The sequence below is a fragment of the Euprymna scolopes genome, chromosome 35 (genome assembly GCF_053919585.1).
Source record: "Euprymna scolopes isolate OS-2025 chromosome 35, ASM5391958v1, whole genome shotgun sequence".
NCBI lineage: Eukaryota > Metazoa > Mollusca > Cephalopoda > Sepiida > Sepiolidae > Euprymna > Euprymna scolopes.
In genome coordinates this window covers 72,088,399-72,108,632 of record NC_136516.1, presented here as the reverse complement: position 1 = coordinate 72,108,632, position 20,234 = coordinate 72,088,399, and the positions used below count along the sequence as shown (strand labels likewise).

At 35.2% G+C, this 20,234-nt stretch overlaps 1 protein-coding gene across 1 annotated transcript in view; it reads right to left on the bottom strand.

Annotated features, from left to right (window-relative positions):
- LOC145259922 (myc box-dependent-interacting protein 1-like) overlaps window positions 1-20,234 on the bottom strand; it is a 219,252-nt gene that overhangs the window by 18,785 nt on the left and 180,233 nt on the right. The window contains exons 7-8 of the mRNA XM_080117878.1: window positions 7,935-8,020; window positions 2,837-2,912 (exon numbers count right to left, since the gene is read on the bottom strand). Coding sequence (XP_079974004.1) covers window positions 2,837-2,912; window positions 7,935-8,020 — 162 coding nt within the window. The remainder of the gene's footprint in view (window positions 1-2,836; window positions 2,913-7,934; window positions 8,021-20,234) is intronic.

Here is a 20,234-nt window from a genome sequence, read left to right as displayed (position 1 = left end):
CAAATAAATACCATCTGTTCCAGCAGATACTGCAAGCAAAGACCATATGTGGGGGCAACCCCACATATAAGACCTTGGTCAAAGTAAGGGCAACCCTTCATAACAATTGTCACTATCCAGCTCCCCTACTCTCTGGGGAGTTGGTCCCCATTCCCCCTTCACTCCTCACATTAAAAATCGGCCTTGTGCCTAATTTGCTCGGTGGGGGAACAAATAAATACCCTAACTTGGCCTTTTGGTCAAGATCAAAGTGTAGTATATGTTCTTCAGATGCTGCACTACCATTTCTTGTTCTCTTTCGGTGGAGGATCAGAACTTCACGACTGAGACATTTTATTTTTGTACCTTTTCGAAAAAACGACCCTGGTGTCTAACTCTGTCTCATGGGGAGGCATAGTAAATAGGTACATGTCATATAAAGTTTGGAAAGACTAGACCGTCTGTATGTGTACAGGGTTGGGGTCTGACCAGAAGGAACTTGATTACTCAACAAGAATATTACATATCAGTGATGAGTGGGTTATGTTGCAGAAATTGTCTTTGCTTAGAGAAAATGAAAAGATGACAAAACTTGTTTCTTTCTCTTCTGGTTGAGTCAATTGTAATTTGAGATTCATCGTTTGAAAGGTCAACAAGTACCAACACTTGAGCTGGTCATTTATCTATGCAGCTCTCTGTATAGCTATCTGTCTATTCAATTTCTTTGCTAACGTTCCACTTAGGAAAGTATATGATGAGAAAATTGCTACTTGTTTGTGTGATATACACTAACAAGGAGTTTGAGCCACAATGTCATGAAAAGACCGTGAGGAATAAAGGAGAAAATAAAGAGAGAAGTGAATAGTATGAAAGAGAGAGAGAGAGAAATAGGTAGAGAAGAGTAAAAAGAAGAGAGGAAGATGAGGGGGGGAGACAGTAAGGAGAGAAGAAAGAAGAGGGGAAAAACGAGAGGGGAAGAGGGAAAGACAAATAGGGGAAGAGGAGAGAGGAAAGAAAAAGGAAAGAGCAGAGAGGAAAGAAAGAGGAAAGAAAGAGGAGAAAGGAGAGAGGAAAGAAAGAGGAGAAAGGAGAGAGGAAAGAAAAAGGAGAAAGGAGAGAGGAAAGAAAAAGGAGAAAGGAGAGAGGAAAGAAAAAGGAGAAAGGAGAGAGGAAAGAAAAAGGAGAAAGGAGAGAGGAAAGAAAAAGGAGAGAGGGGCGGGGGAGAAAGGAGAGGCAGAGAGGGGCGGGGGAGAAAGGAGAGGCAGAGAGGGGCGGGGGAGAAAGGAGAGGCAGAGAGGGGCGGGGGAGAAAGGAGAGGCAGAGAGGGGCGGGGGAGAAAGGAGAGGCAGAGAGGGGCGGGGGAGAAAGGAGAGGCAGAGAGGGGCGGGGGAGAAAGGAGAGGCAGAGAGGGGCGGGGGAGAAAGGAGAGGCAGAGAGGGGCGGGGGAGAAAGAAGAGGCAGAGAGGGGCGGGGGAGAAAGAAGAGGCAGAGAGGGGCGGGGGAGAAAGAAGAGGCAGAGAGGGGCGGGGGAGAAAGAAGAGGCAGAGAGGGGCGGGGGAGAAAGAAGAGGCAGAGAGGGGCGGGGGAGAAAGAAGAGGCAGAGAGGGGCGGGGGAGAAAGAAGAGGCAGAGAGGGGCGGGGGAGAAAGAAGAGGCAGAGAGGGGCGGGGGAGAAAGAAGAGGCAGAGAGGGGCGGGGGAGAAAGAAGAGGCAGAGAGGGGCGGGGGAGAAAGAAGAGGCAGAGAGGGGCGGGGGAGAAAGAAGAGGCAGAGAGGGGCGGGGGAGAAAGAAGAGGCAGAGAGGGGCGGGGGAGAAAGAAGAGGCAGAGAGGGGCGGGGGAGAAAGAAGAGGCAGAGAGGGGCGGGGGAGAAAGAAGAGGCAGAGACAGAGAGGAAGGGAGAAAGAAGAGGCAGAGACAGAGAGGGAGGGAGAAAGAAGAGGCAGAGACAGAGAGGGAGGGAGAAAGAAGAGGCAGAGACAGAGAGGGAGGGAGAAAGAAGAGGCAGAGACAGAGAGGGAGGGAGAAAGAAGAGGCAGAGACAGAGAGGGAGGGAGAAAGAAGAGGCAGAGACAGAGAGGGAGGGAGAAAGAAGAGGCAGAGACAGAAAGGGAGGGAGAAAGAAGAGGCAGAGACAGAGAGGGAGGGAGAAAGAAGAGGCAGAGACAGAGAGGGAGGGAGAAAGAAGAGGCAGAGACAGAGAGGGAGGGAGAAAGAAGAGGCAGAGACAGAGAGGGAGGGAGAAAGAAGAGGCAGAGACAGAGAGGGAAGGAGAAAGAAGAGGCAGAGACAGAGGGAAAAAAATGTGAGAGAAAAGGAGTGAGAACAGAGAAAGATAGAATAAGGAAGATAGAGGAAAGGGGAGACAGAGGAAGCGAGGGAAAAAGACGAGAGCGGGAGAAAGATAAACGACAGGAGGATAAAACAAAGAGGAGAGAAAAAGGAAGAGGGCAGAAAGAAAGAGTAATTAAGCGAAGAGGAATAATGAAAGTAGGGGGAAGGGGGATAGAAGGAAGCAAGGAAGAGGAAGAGCCGAAAGGAAGAAACAAGACAAAAGAAAAAGTAGGATTAGAAATAAACGAGAAAAGAAAAAAGCTTAGAATAGGAAAAAAAAAGGTAAAGAAGAAAAAGGGCGGGAAGTTGGGGGAAAGAGGGAAAGTGAATGAAATTGGGAGGAAAAGAAAAAAAGGAAAAGAACGGAAGGAAAAAGAAAAGGAAAAAAAGGAAGGGAAAGGGAAGGGAATGGGAAGGAAAAAAGAAAAAAAGGACGGAAAAGACAAAAGGAAAGAAAAAAGAAAAAAATGGAAGAAAATAAATGACAAAAAAAAAAAGAAAAGAAACGTGATTTAATTATACGCACCTTTCCCATTTCGGAGTGGAATAGACTTTCAGCAGCAAAAAGACTTTGGAATGTCGTGGAATAAAATCTAATCCGACTGAAAAAAAAAAAGACAATAAATAAATAAAAGAAAAAGAAAAAATATATTACAAATCGTCGGTAACTACTCCACATTCGTTTCTTATTTCATTTGAGAAAAACGTCACACAGTGATCGTACCTCATCGTAGGCGAGTGTCTCGCAGGAAACAGTAGACTTATATTGATTGCAAAATAATCACAGAGAAACAGAGATACTTCTTCAAAACATTAAATGGTAAATTGACGGTGGTGCACATTTTAAAAAGATCATGCGCAATTGCAACTCTTATTATTATTATTATTATTATTATTATTATTATTATAGAGTTAATAGAATATAATAATAATAATAATAATAATAATAATAATAATAATAATAATAATAATAATAATATATAATGAGAGAGAGAGAGAGAGTAAAACGATTCATAAGTGAATTAAAAATCAGTTTCAAAAGGAAAAACAAACAAAATCAACTAGATTGTACGATCGTTTCAGAAACGATGTTCATTTTATTTAAATTGACAATAAATATTGACATTAATTTCACAAAAGTTTTGTTCTTTACAAACAAATTCTCATCAGCAAAAATAGGAGGGGGAGCATTTGAAGACACCAAAATAAAACTAGCATTTTAGTCGTGAAACTGATTTTTAATTCATAATTATGAATCGTTTTACTCAATGTTATTATAGCTCTAGGATATATATGCCTATTGAGCTTATTATATATATATCTACAGCACACTGTTTTCTTTTAATAGTATTAATACATTTACTAATACATTAAAATAAACTCTGCTCTTTAGACTCCAGATCTAATTCCCTCAAAAAAATTATATATATATATATATATATATATATATATATATATATATATATATATATATATATATATACACACTAGACTACCCGTGGCCCGTTGGGTCAGTATGTTATATTAGCTATGGAATTCATGTATGAACGTGACACTTGTGACGTACAAAAATTTTTTTTTTTTTGACATAACAGAAACATTTCTATGAAAGTATATTAAAATGGAAAAAGAATATAGATAGATTTCTATGAGCCGTTCTGTTTATCATAATTGATTATTTTTGAAAAATTTTTTTACAGTTACTGAATTATAAGTAGTTGGCAATACTTATAGGTAAATGTGCACTGAAGAGATACCATAATACTTATTATAGTTAAATTAAAATTTTGATGTATCTGCTCCTTTTTTTTTTTTTTTTTTTTTTTAATTTTTTACATCGTTCACTTCTGTATTACGTTTAAGTTATTTTAAACCCCACTCTTCCCATGTTAAACAATAATTTCGAAATAATAACGTTAGTATTTCAGTGCACAGGCCATGCACGCATGCACAACCGGATGTCGTAAACAGGAAAGTGGGTTACATACATCGTTACAAGATCATTTGAGTTTTATAATTTATTTATATATATATATATATATATATAATTTTCTTATTTTGTTTAAGCTGTATGTCAGACAATCACCCACTAACTTAGATATTACAAGCGATAGATCTTTTTAAGATTCTAACCGTCGCTTTAAGTTCAACTGTTTAAATCTTTCTTGCACTCAGTTCACCGGGTATATTTGTCGGGTAGTTTTTGAAATTCTTTTTCATGAGTCCAGTTGCTCCTATGATTATTGGAATGATAGAGATCTTACGATTCCAATTCCTTTCATGACATATATCCCCTCCCAAGCCTCCGTTCAGTCTTGAAAGACAAAGGATACCCCTTTAGGGGCAGTAGCGTGTGTAATTGTGAGGCAAGGGTTGTGCAATCCTCAACCACACCTCTCCTGAATCGGCACTGTTTGAGTCCAGTGGCAAGGAGAAGACCAGGACGGCTGGAAACAATGACGAGATAAGACATACCTTGGTATTTCGTCTGGAAACAGTGCCAAGATATGACACACACAAGACCTTGGTATTTTGTTATATTTTCCCGCTCATTTCTGTTTGACATATTGAATGAGACGATTGGTCAGTACCAGATTCTCAGATTTTTCATTAACGTTTACCTTTTTTTTTTTTTTTTAGATAGGTTGTCCTCATGCAGCTTATCTGCCGTGTTATCTCTAAACTGATATAACAGTAACAATCCGGTTATGGGTACCATCATCAGAGAGAAAGAGCTCACATTTTTTTAATAGTTCTCCTTCTCTTAGATGAACTGCGTCTACTCATCTACGCCAGTCCTGTACACACAAATATATCGACATATCTAACTTTATGTGGAGATAGAGAAAAAGCACAAGTGAAATTGAGAAACTTTAACTTTTAAAAATAAATTGGTAAGTGAATTTACATTGAATATTTGTCAACTAGTGGGGCCTGTGGAAATTCCACAAAATGAGAAATATATTTAATCAACAAATGTTTTCATAAAGCTGATATTTTTCTGAATAGCACAATAAGTTAATTTTGTGGGCAGAAAAACAAATAACATTCACCAAATATGTGTTTAACATTTCTACGAAAAATAGTGTCCATTGTATTTTAAATATAAAACTAACCCAAATTAGATACATTAATAAGTATGAATACTCAGAAAGTAATAATGCACTACACTACAAATAATAAAATCACATTGTAAGAGACAATCTTTAATTTACTCCTTCAGTCCAGCACTTCTTGGCAGACAATGTTCATCTTTTTCTGCCCTGTTTCTTTTGAATGTTCCTTTTCTAACTTAAGGTTTCACTGACTTCTTTCTTTGATGAAGAACCACTGGCACATCAAAATTACGAGTTCCTTCTTAACACCATTGCAACAATGATCATATATTATGATATTTGAAAATAAGGTAACATTTTTGTCCAGGGCTGTCAGATTGGCTTTTTAAAGCTAAATTTCATGAATTTGTCCCCCCCCCCCCGCTTTATTTTTCAAAAATTGTACTTGGCCTTTTTCAAAGCATAGCGTACAGACTTACTAAGGAAGGGACAAGCAGAATATCATAGCGATATGCATCAAAGTTACATATAAGCAAGAAACACACACACACACACACGAGCAATGTCTATTAATGCAGAAAGTAAGGATTTTTCTAAGTAAAAAAAAAGTTTAATTTTTCAAAAAGTAGTACATTGTCCAAGTTTAAAGCAATACTCTTGTATGAATTTTCATCTTTAACTACAAACAATGATGACCTTATTATAATATTAATAACTATCAGGGTTACCCGGTGTTGCCCAGGGCAATACTATAATATATTTCTATTAAAACTTCTATCTCTTCCCTATTTTACCCTTTCTTCCTTTCCTCCAGTTTCACCCTCACCCCCTTTTTTGCCACCCAGTCTCTTCCTCTCTCTGGATATACACAGACACCTCACTTTTATAGAGTCCTTAAAAAATGAGTTGACATAAAGAAAGTAACTCTTTGATTAAAAAGCCAGTTACTTCCCTTTTGTTAGTACATAATTTAAGTGGAAACCCGACCTTTCCTGACGAAATCTACATCAGGTTAGATTCAAAGAATAATATTTGCTAAATTTTAGATATTAATCATCAAGGACAATGCAGATTAAGAAAATACCAACTTTGTGGGCATTTGTTCAGTCGTTTTTTTTTTTTTACTTCTAGCTGAACATACACAGACAATTGCCCTTTATATTATAGACTAGCAAGACTACCCTGCGTTGTCTGGGACCAATGAAAAAATGCTAAATAGTATTAAGTTTCTCACCTCACTTCTAAAAGAAGAAATTTTTTTTGTAAGGAGTGAAAAAATAAAACTTAGAGTTTCAGAATGCTACTGAAAGTGCCACATAAAATTACGGATACCGCCAAAGCACTATTAAAACTAAGTTTCTCACCTTTCTTTGTAGAGACAGGACAATAGTTTATCTTTCAATTTGAAAAAATACTGACTCATTTCTTGGGCTGTATTAATACACAACATTAAAAATCATGTCTAATACTTAATATTCAATAATACAAATGGTCATTTGACTACTAAAAGGATGAATATTTTTTTCTAAATCTTAGATATTTTTCTAGGGTTATGCAATTGAAAGAATACTAACTTTGTAAGGGTTTGTTATGTTTTTTTAAAGTTTTAGCTGGACATGTAAACAGACACAACTTGAATGCCTACTAGACACTATCCTCGAGTGTCTAAGGTATCTCTCTGTACAGGGGTTTGCCAGAACAATCTAGCATAAGGATACTTTTCTCGAGAAGTAAACCCTGACCAAATATTCAAAATAACATAGTATTCGCAGCTCAAACAAGATCTCCTCACAATGGCTAACTCACAGTAGCTTTTACGAGGAATTGTGCACTTTCTCCAAGTGATGTTACCTAAAGTAACAGCACGAAGCTGGATACTCCACCAGACTAGATAGATTCTTGTCCTGGAATCCAGTAAGACCAAGAGACCAAAATGAAAGATATACTACAACATATGAAAATGGTTAATCGGGAAGAGGAAAATTATGTTCTCAATTTCTTTACTAACTCAGTGTTTGAGAGATAAAGAAGTTTAATGGAACATTCGAATATCTATGTATCTCATAATAACTGTCCTTCTCTAATATAAATCTCACCTGTCTGTGTAAATGTATGTATGTATGTATGTTTGTATGCCTGCCTAAAACTTTCGACAAAGGCGACGGATTTTCACGAGATCGGTATCATTTTGAAGCTCGACATCTCGGACGACTAATATTAAAAAATTGGCCAAAAACATTAATTCCTTCACCCTTAACTGGGCAGTTTTCTACAAGGAGAGGTCGATTCGTGTGAGCCATTTTTGCAAGTCATATCGGTCAGATTGGCTTTGCCTAATTTTAACGTTCCGAACTTCTGGTCGCGTCATGGAGTATTGGTAAGACGTCAGATTTTCTTTCACTTTCTTTTCCACTTTCGCATCACGGGTTCATGCCTGCCGGTCTACTACCACTTTTTTTTTTATTATTTTGCTCAATACACACCTCCAAACACCCGGGCAACGCTGGGCACCCAGGCTAGTGAGATTATAGATGATCAACTTTAAATTAAAATTCAAAGAAAACTTACTCATCATAAAATTCTGGAAGGTCTGCATGTAAAGTCTCATTAATTTCATCAAAGACTTTCTGAGATTCTGTCAATTCTTCTTGCGCCTGGAAAAAATCAGATTGATTGATTTTGTAGTTTTAGCTTTAATAAAAAAATGTTAAAAAACATTCATAGGATTATCATTGATATATGATTATAGATTTCTGGGAGAATCGGCTGGCAGAAAATGCTTTCTTTCTTTCTATAATGTTAACACGATTTAATGATCTCAGAACTAAATTTAATATTATTATTATCTATATATTGATACGATAGCATGTGTGTTCTTACATCCGGGTCATTTAATTGCTATGTTCTATTTCTTGCCATAAATAATTTTACCAAGAATTCTTTATAAGTTTTGGTTTCGGTTTGGACTATAGCTGATAGCACTTTAAATCATCTATTTTTTTTTTTATAAATAATTTTATAAAAAATTCTTCATAAGTTTTGGATTCGGTTATGGCTGAAGGAACTCAAGTTTATATATATATATATATATATATATATATATATATATATATAAATTTTTATTCCGGTTTCGATTCAAGCTAAGTCATATGGATATTTTTTTAATTTTTTTATTTTGGAAATCACAACGTTATAACATACAAAAATCGATAGAACATTAACTCTATAATAATATATATGAAATCCGCAAGAATTAAAATATCATATTTAAGCGTACTTTACGACTAGGCTTTACTGGGCGTTCGTGCTAGCTTAGATAAATACCTTTGCAGTTTTAAACAAAAAAGTTACAATAATATCAGAGCGTCTCCATTTACACTGAACATCTACAGAATACCAATATCAGTATATTACATATGAATGAGTCCCTTGTGGAATTTCCACAGGTCCTGCTAGTTATTATAATTATCTATATATATAAAAGGCGAAATGTGTATGAACATTTCGTGCATGTCTCGCAAAGGCTTTTTTGCACACGCTCCGAGGGGGGGGGGCGATCGCTTAGAACTATTTATATACCCTCTAGATAATAATATCTACGATTTGGCAACGCGGGTCGCCTCTAGATTTATTTAGATCGACTTTTATGAGATTTGTGCTATTTCGCTCTGTCGCCTGTTTGTCCTGCATTTTAGTATAAATAAAGTGAAACTAAATTCAAACGGTGCGTTCTCGGCATCGCGCCAGGAAATGTCCAGAAGCAATCAGCTTTGATCAATATGGGGCCAAACTCCATATATCAGACAATTGCTATTCAATCTGGACAATGGGGAAAAAAACAGTCAAAGTTGAGTAAGCAAACCCAAAAGCTGCCCCCCCCCGCAGCAAAAGTTCGCTCCTTCTATTTGACCTCATTAATGAGGTCAAATAGAAGTAGTAGAGTTAACTTTTATTGAGGCCACGTGTCAATTCTGTTTTTATTACTTTAATTCAAACAAGTTTCCATTAGTATGTTGCGGTGGCTCAGTGGTTAACGTCACATGATTTTTTTTCACACTTGAATTACCAACTTTGCCTCAAGGGTTCGGGTTCGATCTTCATACTCACCTACCAAAACTTTTTTTTTTATTTAACCCCCCCCCCAGAGTTTTGATTTATCCAAAACCACACACACCTCCAAACACCCAGCTTGAAATGCTGACACATTTCAAGCTGGTTTTTATCAAATTTTACATGCATAATACTAAATGGATTTTAAATGGAAATGATTTTCTCATTTATCATTTACTAGCAGGGAAACTAGACATTGCCTGGGATTGAATTATGATCAACTCCCATATTTTTACTGTCATCAAAAATGTAGTTCAAAATACATATATTGCACTGTGGAGAACCTACTGTTGATTTTATAAAATCAAATTTCTATATAATGGCTAGAATTACAGTTTAAAATGCAAAGTCAAGTATCATGGTTCACTTGTGCTCTAAATAGAAACATTTATTTCGAACGTGTCTATTATATCAAAAAACCTACTATTGATTCAAATTGTGTGGTAATAAAACTTCTTTTATACACTTGTGATGTTAGGCTGTATAAGATGTTAACTTTGGCCCAAATCCACTATTCTTTAATTATATGATTTAATTATATTCTTTAATTTGATTATTGCAGTTATTAATACTTATCGAAAACCTTCTGACACAAAACCTAATTATGAACACTGCCAGGCACATAAAGTAACTGTGTGAAATTTCATAAAAATCAGCCCAGCTGTTTTCGAGTTCATAGGGAATGAACTCACGCACACAAATTTCCTTTTATATAAATAGTAGAAATAGAAATATAACAAAAACATAAAACCATTTGTAGCATACACAGAATTTTTTTCTCATATTTTTCTGACTTCGACTGTTAAACATTACCAATCTTTTGCAATGTTTAAAAAAGAAAGAAAAAAAAAAAGGTATTCTTGTCATAGATTTATACTGGGTACAACAAGTTATATGTTGTCAAATGGTACCCTAAGGTGCAGTGATTTTGAAACCAATCATTTAGTGAGTTTTTGCGCTAAATCATATCTGAGATTTATATTTCCCCTTTTACCCACAAGTGTCTTGCAACGATAAAACATATTGGGTTTCTTTAGTAAACCTTATAAAGTAAGTAAATAAAAATAAAAAAAATAAAAATTGCACCAGGAGCGTGCAAATGTTTGTTAGCGCACTCAATGTAAATATTATTAAAGATGTCGGATGAACACGTCTTGAATAAGCTATTTTATTTACATTAACAACATGTGAAGATTATATGATTAGGCTGATATAAATTCGCAACAGGGGGAGAGGAAGTCCTATTTATAACCCACTCAGATGAACCACTTTTGGTCCTCTTGTTAGTTTTACATGCTGGTATGTGTTGAAGGACTTTTGGAAACTGATTTCTAAACTAATCTATCTTTGCCCAGGTCTTTATCCTTCTTTCTCTCAAGTTCATCCTTATTACTTCCTTCCATTTTTATCTTGATCTTCCTCTGTCAACTAACTGCTACAATTTAGCAGTGCTAAATCTATTAACCCTAGATCTCTCACTATTTCAATGTGACCAAACTTACAAAGTCTCCTGTTCTACACACATCTCCCTATACTATCCAGAGTTGATTTTCCTCAGACGTCATCAGATTTAAGCCTGTCTTTTAAACTTACATTACTCAATCATCATATTTCTCTCCATGCAGCACATATCATGCAAGTTTTAAATATTTGCATCTGGAGGGCGCACGTATTTGTTAGAGTACACAATGTTAATATCATTAAAGGCGTGTGGATGAACATGTCATGGATAAACGATTTTATTCATATGAAGCACGTTTGAAGAGAATTCGACTCATCTGGTATAACATTTACAAATGGAGGAAGTAACATTTTATGGACACTGGTACAGCTTTCGAACTAGACAAAGTCTAATTTTGCCGAGACAAAAGTACGTAAACAACCCGACCAACTCAAATGAAAATGAACTGGTGTCGAAATGGAAACTAGAAAATATTTCAACAAGAAAAAAAAAAAAAAAAATACAAAAACATAGAGCAAGAAAAAACATTCATTGTATGTTTGTTTTTTCTTCGCGAAAAAAAAAAATTTTTTTTCCTTCAATGTTGGCCAGCTTTTGAACCGAACAAACACCGTTTTTGTTTTTTACCCTAACCCAAGTGTGCAATCTCATGACTTATTCTAACAACAGTCATGGAAACAAGCGCCCAGGTGTGTGCATATAGTAAAAAGTCACCGACACTCGAACTCGAAACCCGACCGACAGGAAACGAAAAGGTGACATATGCAAATTAAGACGCTGTCAAATTTGAGCATATAAAAGCTGGTATTTCTTTCATTGGCGAGGACATTTTGGGTTTGTATTACTGTACACAGATTCAAAAAAGTTGTCAAAAAAACAAATATATAACAAATAAATGTTATCAAAGGCAAGATAAGTTACTTTTCTATCAAACTGGATATATTTTTCGTGTTTTTATTCAATATAATATGTTTATTCAACTCGAAAAGCATACAGTGTTTACCGATGTATAGGAAAATTCAAAATGGCGCCCGAACACGGTAAGTTTGGGAAAGGTGTTAGAAATAATAAACTAAACAAAATACTGTTAGAAATTCGCTCAATATATGTTACCATGACATAAGTTGACATATATTCGGTGGTTTTTAATAGTATTTTGTCTAGTTTATTATTTATAACACCTTTTCCCAAACTTAACCTGTTAAAGAGAGAGTCGGGCGCCATTTTGAATTTTCCAATACATCGGTAAACACTGCATGTTTTTCGAGCTGAATAAACATGTTAAATTGAATAAAAACACAAAAAATATATCCAGTTTGGTAGAAAAGTAACTTATCTTGCCTTTGATAACATTTACTTGTTATATATTTGTTTTTTGACAACTTTTTCGAATCTATGTGTACAGTAATACAAATCCGGACATTTTTTTTTTTTTTTTAACTTGGAGTCATTTGAACGTACGGTTAATTCGCGTATCAGTGGCAAGAAAGAAATACGGATTTTCTACAAACGTCGAAACAGGAAAAGAAAAAGAATTGTCGTTTTTGCGAGTGCTGATAACATTGCAAGCTGAAGAAAAACTTTTTTTAATTTTGCACGAACACTTAACGGTATTCGGCAGTTCAAAGGCAAACTTTAATTTTAACACTTCACCCATGTTCTTGTCTTTTTTTTTTTTTTTTTTTGAAAATTGCAGGTTTTTCTAATTTCATCTTTTTTCTGATTTTTTTTTATGAAGAATAAAAAAAAAAAAACTTTAAAAAGGAAAATGGTGTTGATATTTCTGATATGTTATTAACATGTTCAAGATTGTCATCCTCACCTATGCTATTATAAGGTTTCGATCATGCGCAACTCTTTGACCTTCTTCAAGTACCTTTTGTCCTATATGTTAACTTAAAATTTATGAATCAGGCTCTTTATTGAATCCATCAGGGTAGACTGGGATCATTCTCCATTATCCTTTAAGATATCTATTAATATTAAAAAAAAAAAAAAAAAAAAAAAAAAAAAATTTAACGCTTCAAATTAAATCATTCTTCCTCAATTGCTTGCAAACTGGATTTTTCTACAGATTTGGATAACGCACATTTTGGATTTTTAATTGGAATCTATTCGTCAACATTGTAAATACAACTTCTTATGAGGACATTGATTCTTACGATCATGATGTCACCTTTGGAAATAACTAATCATTGCATATTTTTTCATCTGGATTTTTAATTTCCCTTTTTTTTTTACTTTGGGGGGAGGGGGTACCATTTATCAAGGCCTGAAGGCCACTCGAGGATAAGGGTTAATTAATACAAGCAAATTCATAGCTTCGCTATAATAATCATCTATTAATATCTTTCCTCTGATGAAAAGAATGCATTCTTTGAAACTCTGTGGATTAAGAAAATCTTAATATTTCTTTTTGAGTATCCTGTCAAACAATACATTTCTTGTAAATTATAATTTACAGTCTTTGTGTTTTTTATTAATATTTATAAATTTTTTGCTTTCACAGAAAAAAAAAATTGATTTTAAATATAATGGGAGGAGGTCTCTCCTGTTCTCTGCAGCCAATTTTTTACAGATGAATAGTTGCTGGTTTTTCTCTACTCTATCGAGCTCCAATCTTGGGTTCCTCCTTACAAAACATTCACAGTAAGAACTCGTCTTCCATCACAAACAAAGCAAACCTTCCTTCCTTTGTGTACCCAACATCAAACAAAATTCCCATAAACAGAGTTTCTTTCCAAGAACTTCCCATCTGTGGAACATATTATAATGGGACTACTTCTCTGCAGACTACAACATGGTCGTCTTCAAATCCAATGTAAACAAATATTTATCATAAACCGTCCTCATAAGAATTCCTCTCATAATATTCCTCATCATTCAATTGATAATACATCAACCTCATTACCCTTATCCATGAGTGACTCTTGGCCTTGAAAGACGCTAACTCCTTAGTAAATAAAAAACCCCTAAAATATCAGCCTTGAAAGGGTTTAGCTAAACATTTAATTAAGAGACAATGTATAAGATTCCAGTTTATTTTCTAGCATAGATAACCTTCATTTTGAAGTTAGCATAAGCCTGCAACCAATTTAACCTTCGACCACGAGGACATGCAGTTAATTCTTTAGTCTTGTGTGCTGAAAAACTGTCATTCTTTTTCCTCCATTGTTCAACTGAGCAAGTGTCAAATTCTTTGAAACAAGGACAACATCAGGTTGACAATTTGGAATGTAAGCAATAAGAAATTTAAACAGTGTCGCCTCTGCTCAAAGGAATGTGGACAAAATCACAGGAAAGATTGTTTGGGTTGAACTGATTTAAAATCTTGATGGATTGTATGCATGAGGGGGGGGACCACACACCACACACATTAAAATATTTATTAATCCATCAAATATTCAAACAAGGAATTATTATTATTGAGAAATTCTTAACCTATGAATTTTCAAATACATGATTTTTTTTTTCATAGATAAATGTGCCAATGTTGTCGGTTTAAAAGAGTCAAGGTCAGCTTGTACTAAGTTTCGGTAAAAGAAAACTTACTTTCAAATTAATTACAAGAAACTTGATAAGCAATAATCTTTATTATTTCACTTTCTCAGGGAATTGGAAAAGGGGAACGACAGATGTTATGAAAAGAAGTAATGACATTTATCCGGTGTTTTTTTGGGGTTTTTTTTTTTTTACATAGGCATCACCACTTATCAAGGCCAAGAGGCCACTGGAGGATAAGGGTTAAAGAGTGTACAGTAGAAATTGGACAATATAGTAATTGTTAGTAATGGAGATTCGGTAAATTTGTTAGCTTATATGGAACGGCTCATCAAAAACTTGTTTACGTTAGATTTGAAGACAACCATATTGTAGTCGGCTGGAAAGCAGAAAAACGGAAGACAATTCCATAGGTGTGCAGTTCTAAGAAAGGAGCTTTGCTCATGGAATCTACGCTTAGGTTTAGGAACAGATAAAGAGTGGGGGAAACTAGTGATAGTGTTTTCTTGTAAAAGATAGAATGAAGCTCAGTCGAGCACCTGCCATGAAAATAACGATAAAGCAGAGACAAACTCGCAACATCTCTTCTGTGAGAAAGAGGTTGCAGGGAAGAGAGAAGGACATCCACCACAAGGCTACAAAGTCTATTTTGAACTCTATCAAAGCAGGAAAGTCCTTTCTAGCAGCTCCTGCCCAGATGTGGCAACAGTACTCCATCCTTGGATGTACCTGGCTCTTATATAGATAGAGAATTGCATCAGCAGTGAGATATCTACTGGATCGATAGAAGGATCCCATTATTTTTCCAGCGGCCTTGGCAATGGATTTAATGTATGCATTCCATTTAAGATCCGGAGTAAAAGTCAAGCCCAGAAGCTTGTCAAAACATGAGACCTCCCTAAAATGAGAGTCATTCATATCAATTGATGCCAGATGGGGACCAGAGCGTTAATGATGTAAAGATAAAAGCTTGGTTTTAGATGCATTAAAAGTAACAAGCTATCTCTTTCCCCATTGTACCACTTGCTCAAGATCGGAGGAGAGAGAATCAGAGAGAACTTGGCCGTTTACGGTCTTAGATGTGCTACCATAGATAGTAGTGTCACTAGCATAAATGTCTACAAGTGATGTAAGGATGTGATTTGGAAAGTCATTAATGTAGATCAGGAAGAGAGTTGGGCCCAGGATGGACCCCTGAGGGACTCCAGCATTAATACTAAGAGCTTCTGATTTCTGCTCATCAACCACTACTCTTATGAACCTATCAGAGAGAAATGATTTAATAATTGAGAAGACATTTCCAGCTATACCGTAGCTGGAGATCTTGTGAAGTAAACCTTCATGCCATCCTCTATCAACGGCCTTTGATTTGTTAAGAGCAATTGCCCTAGAAAGGTAGCCTCCGTCGAGAGATTCGCTAATCCTATGAGATATAACTGTAAGCACATCTGTAGATCTAGCAGAACAGAAACCATATTGCGTGTCACTAAAAGGTTATTTTTGCTAAGATGGTTGATTACTTCTCTATTTAACACAGATTCCAACAGTATTGCCCCCACTGGCTGGTCATGTGTGGCAGGTGAGCTATCTGCCTTGAGTAAGTCACAAAACAAAAATAAATTTTATGATAATTAGAATAGACAGCAAAGAGTTGATATTAAAATGACATTATAAAAAAACAGAAAATATGGCAGAGCGAATTTAACACCAGTCACTGAGATTAATCACTTATTTGTACAAAGAATAAACGATTCTTTGAAATGTGCCAAACTGATAATATTTTTATCCAATGTACTGAAATTGGAAGCGAGTAAACAGAAGGACCACACATTGCCATGGGGTTTGAGCCAATGAGACGGAGATTGAGGACTAGTTAATTGCCAAAAGACACTTCCCCATGGTTAAAATTTTGATAACGATTATACAAAGAGGAATTGTGGTTAACTTTAATTTTAACGTTAAATTTCTCTGTGTTGGTACAGTCAGGAAAACAATGGGGGGGGGGGTTCCAAAGATGACAAATTCATGGAAAGAAACTATCTGATTAAAAAAAATTATCACATTTGACAATCTATCTGTACAGTGAAGGAGTTGTATTTTCCGCTAGTCAGATTTATTGGGATATTCATGTTGAGGGAGCACAAGTGCAACAAGTTCGTCGAAGCACATTAGGGAGCAGTCAAAGAGTTACAAACTAGTGGTCGGTGCCTCAACCCAGATGAAATAAAAAAATTATAATCTATATAAAAAAAGCCATTTGGAATCCCCCTCCCCCGCTGTTTTCCCAATTGTACCAACATGCAGAAATTTAAATGTAATGTGAACAAAGATCTTACTGCATTACTCCCCACTTAGGATGCTCCTATAAATCTGGCTCTTAATTTACAGTACCCCCTGATGCCGCAATGGCAGTGCATCTTATTTGGAATGAATTGACGTTTAAACAAATAAGTAAGTCGACATAAATTGCTGAACGACCTCTTACAAAAATTATGATGTAACACCCCCAACCCCAACCTTCCCAGGAAAACGGAATTTTCTCAAAACAAAAACAAAAAAATACAGCAATAAAAAGTGGTTGAGCGGTTTGGAGGATTAAGCATCGGCTCTGTTGATCATTATGGTCGATGATTAACTATGGTTAAATTTTTTTTTTTTTTTAATGCTGTTTGTCTATTTGAAGCTCCACACTAGACTTTTTTTTATTATTATTATGTAGTATGCATTGTAAAAACCATGCAAATTCACAATGCATATTATTTGTTCACGAGTGTAAGCCTTTGTCCAAAATGACATTAAAAAAAGAAGTCTCAAACTGGAAAGATTTAAAATAGAGAAAAAGTAAATAAAATAAAAAAAAAATGATGCATTTTCAATATTTGATCTTCTGAGTTGTTAGGGTTAATGGGTGCATCATGTCAAGTTTAGATCACACATTAGAATGTAAACAACTCGGTAGTTCACATATTGGATTGGTTTGATTATTTTAAGGCATATCAACCTTTTTCAGGTTATTTAATGCCAAATCCAGTTATTTTGGAAAAAGTTGTTTATTCTTCTAGTTCTTTATATCTTCAATATTTATTTGTAGAGTTATCTACCCTTTTCGGGTAATTTGATGCTGCATCCAGTTATTTTGGAAATAATATTCATGCTACATCCAGTTATTTTGGAAATAATATTCATGTTACATCCAGTTATTTTGGAAATAATATTCATGTTACATCCAGTTATTTTGGAAATAATATTCATGTTACATCCAGTTATTTTGGAAATAATATTCATGTTACATCCAGTTATTTTGGAAATAATATTCATGTTACATCCAGTTATTTTGGAAATAATATTCATGTTACATCCAGTTATTTTGGAAATAATATTCATGTTACATCCAGTTATTTTGTAGAAGGTTTTTATTCTTCAAGCTCTTTGCATCTTCAATTGCTAGTTTGTAGTGTTTGATTTCGTTGTTTTATAGTGGATTTTATCGGTTTTATTTTTCCCTGCCCTGCAGAACATGAATGAGTTCTGCAATGGGAGAGGGGAAAAGGGTTACAGTATTAATGTTTTGTACATTTTAAGTTAGGAAATCAGTCCAGAAGTGGAGGAGATAGAAAGAGAAAGGGGAAACGGGAAGAAGAAAAATGGGAAAAATGTGGGTTGTTGTTTTTGGTTTTCGAGAACATAATTTTACGAAAGGAAGTAGAAAAACAAAAAGCATCAATGTTAGTGGCATTTCACATATTGGATTAGAAACCATTCAGTAAATCACATATTGAAAGCACAATGAAAGAAAAAAACAAATCAGTAGAAAGCAGAAAAAAAAGTCTTGTTATGGAAATAAATTGGAGGTGAAGATTTGCCTTATTTGTTATCTCAATTTTGCTAAATACTTTTTTTTTTACAAGATAGTTACCACTTATCAAGGCCTGAAGGCCACTCGAGGATAAGTTTTATGAATATAAGCTGGTAGTGTAGTAACCCTTAACGGTGTAATTGAGTAGAATTTGATCATTTAAGGGAACGGTTCAACAAGAACTTGTTTACATTGGACTTGAAGACTACAATATTCCAATTAGCCACGAAGCAGGCCAGCAGAACAGAATTCCACAGGCGAGCAGTTCTAGGTGAAAAGCTTTGTCCATGAAATCTGTGTTTAGGCACAGATAGAGAGTGGGGGAAATTGTTGATAGTGGTTGTAGGTAGTTGAGTGATTTTGTGAAATTTCTGCAACGAGGAATCACAGATTGGAACTCAGGCGAGTACTTGCAATGAAATTATCGATAGAGCAGACAGGCTCACAACGTCTTTTCTAGGAAAGAGGTTGCAGGGAAGAGAAGCAGGCACCACCTACTAGGTTTTGAACTATCATGGCACTAACTTTTATGTGATAGCATATATATATATATATATATATATATATATATATAACTGACAGTTTTTTATGATAAATAACTGATAATCCCTGTAATAATATTACAACAAGAGAAAATCCTTGGATCTAAACTGATGCAGTGATTTTAAATGATTGACTTACACGCCTGTGGAACTGTTCCGTCTGCCTGCTTCCCACCTGACTACAACTTGGATGTCTTCAAGTCCAACATTAACAAATTCCTAATGAACCGCCCTCTTAAGTAAACACTTCATTAAATCTCCACACCAACGTACTGTACTTGCAATAACCCTTATCCCTGGGTGGCTTCCGGGCCTTGATAAGTGGTGACCATTGTGTAAAAAAAAAAAAAAAAGAAAAAAAGACAATGAAAAATAAATATTTTCCAACAGAATTTGGGATTAAAAGTTTTTTTTTCCCTTCATAGTTTTAAAGGTTGAAAAAGTTCCCAAACTCTCTCTCTCATATATATATATATATATATATATATATATATATATATATATATATAATTATTTTGTCACTTTAAGAAATAAATTCTTAAATGTTGAGCACTCTCTGGGAAATAAAAAAATGTTGGTCATCTGTCTGAATTAACATTAATGTTTGTTAATGTTAAAATTTTCTTTCATTCCGTGGCAGTTGGTGGTGTCTTAGGGGTTTAGGTTTTTGCTAGTGAAGCCAAGTTACGAGAAATTCAAGATACGAGATGGCTTCAGAGCAAAAATCCTCCCCTACATACGACCAAAAATCCAAGTTACAAGTTTCCAGATGCAACCGCTAGATGGTCGAGTGTGTTGTGTTTCACTACGTCTTCTTAATGGTGCCATTTTAATTCGAGATACAAGCTTCATCCGGGAACAAATTAATCTCGTATGTCGGGGGTCCACTGTATATGCATAATTTGTTAAATTGAATGGATGTTTTAGACTTAATTTTACATTGGATCCTTTTCCATTTTCTTTATTGTAGTCTTTACTTCAGATGGGAACTGGCTGATGTAATAATAACCGTAACTTTGATTCTGGATTCATCTTCAGGGATTAACTATATACATATATATATATATATATATATATATACACACACACACTGCTCTTTATCATAGACAATGGTGGATGACTAAAAATTTAACACCAGTTTAAAAATAATTTTACAATTGGTGGATGGCCATAAAACAGTGTTTATAAAAAAAAACAGAAGAAAAAATAATGGAGGTTATCACTGGGCACACAAAAACGTGTCCTCCACCTGCCCGTTGAGGGTTTCAGGTGTATAGCATGCAGGCGCCAACAAAAGAGACATGTGCACACCCACAGAAATTCCTTTTTAGATTATTATGTTTATCTATGGAGTAAAAAAAAAAAAAAAAAAAAAAAAAAAGAAGAAGAAGAAGCAT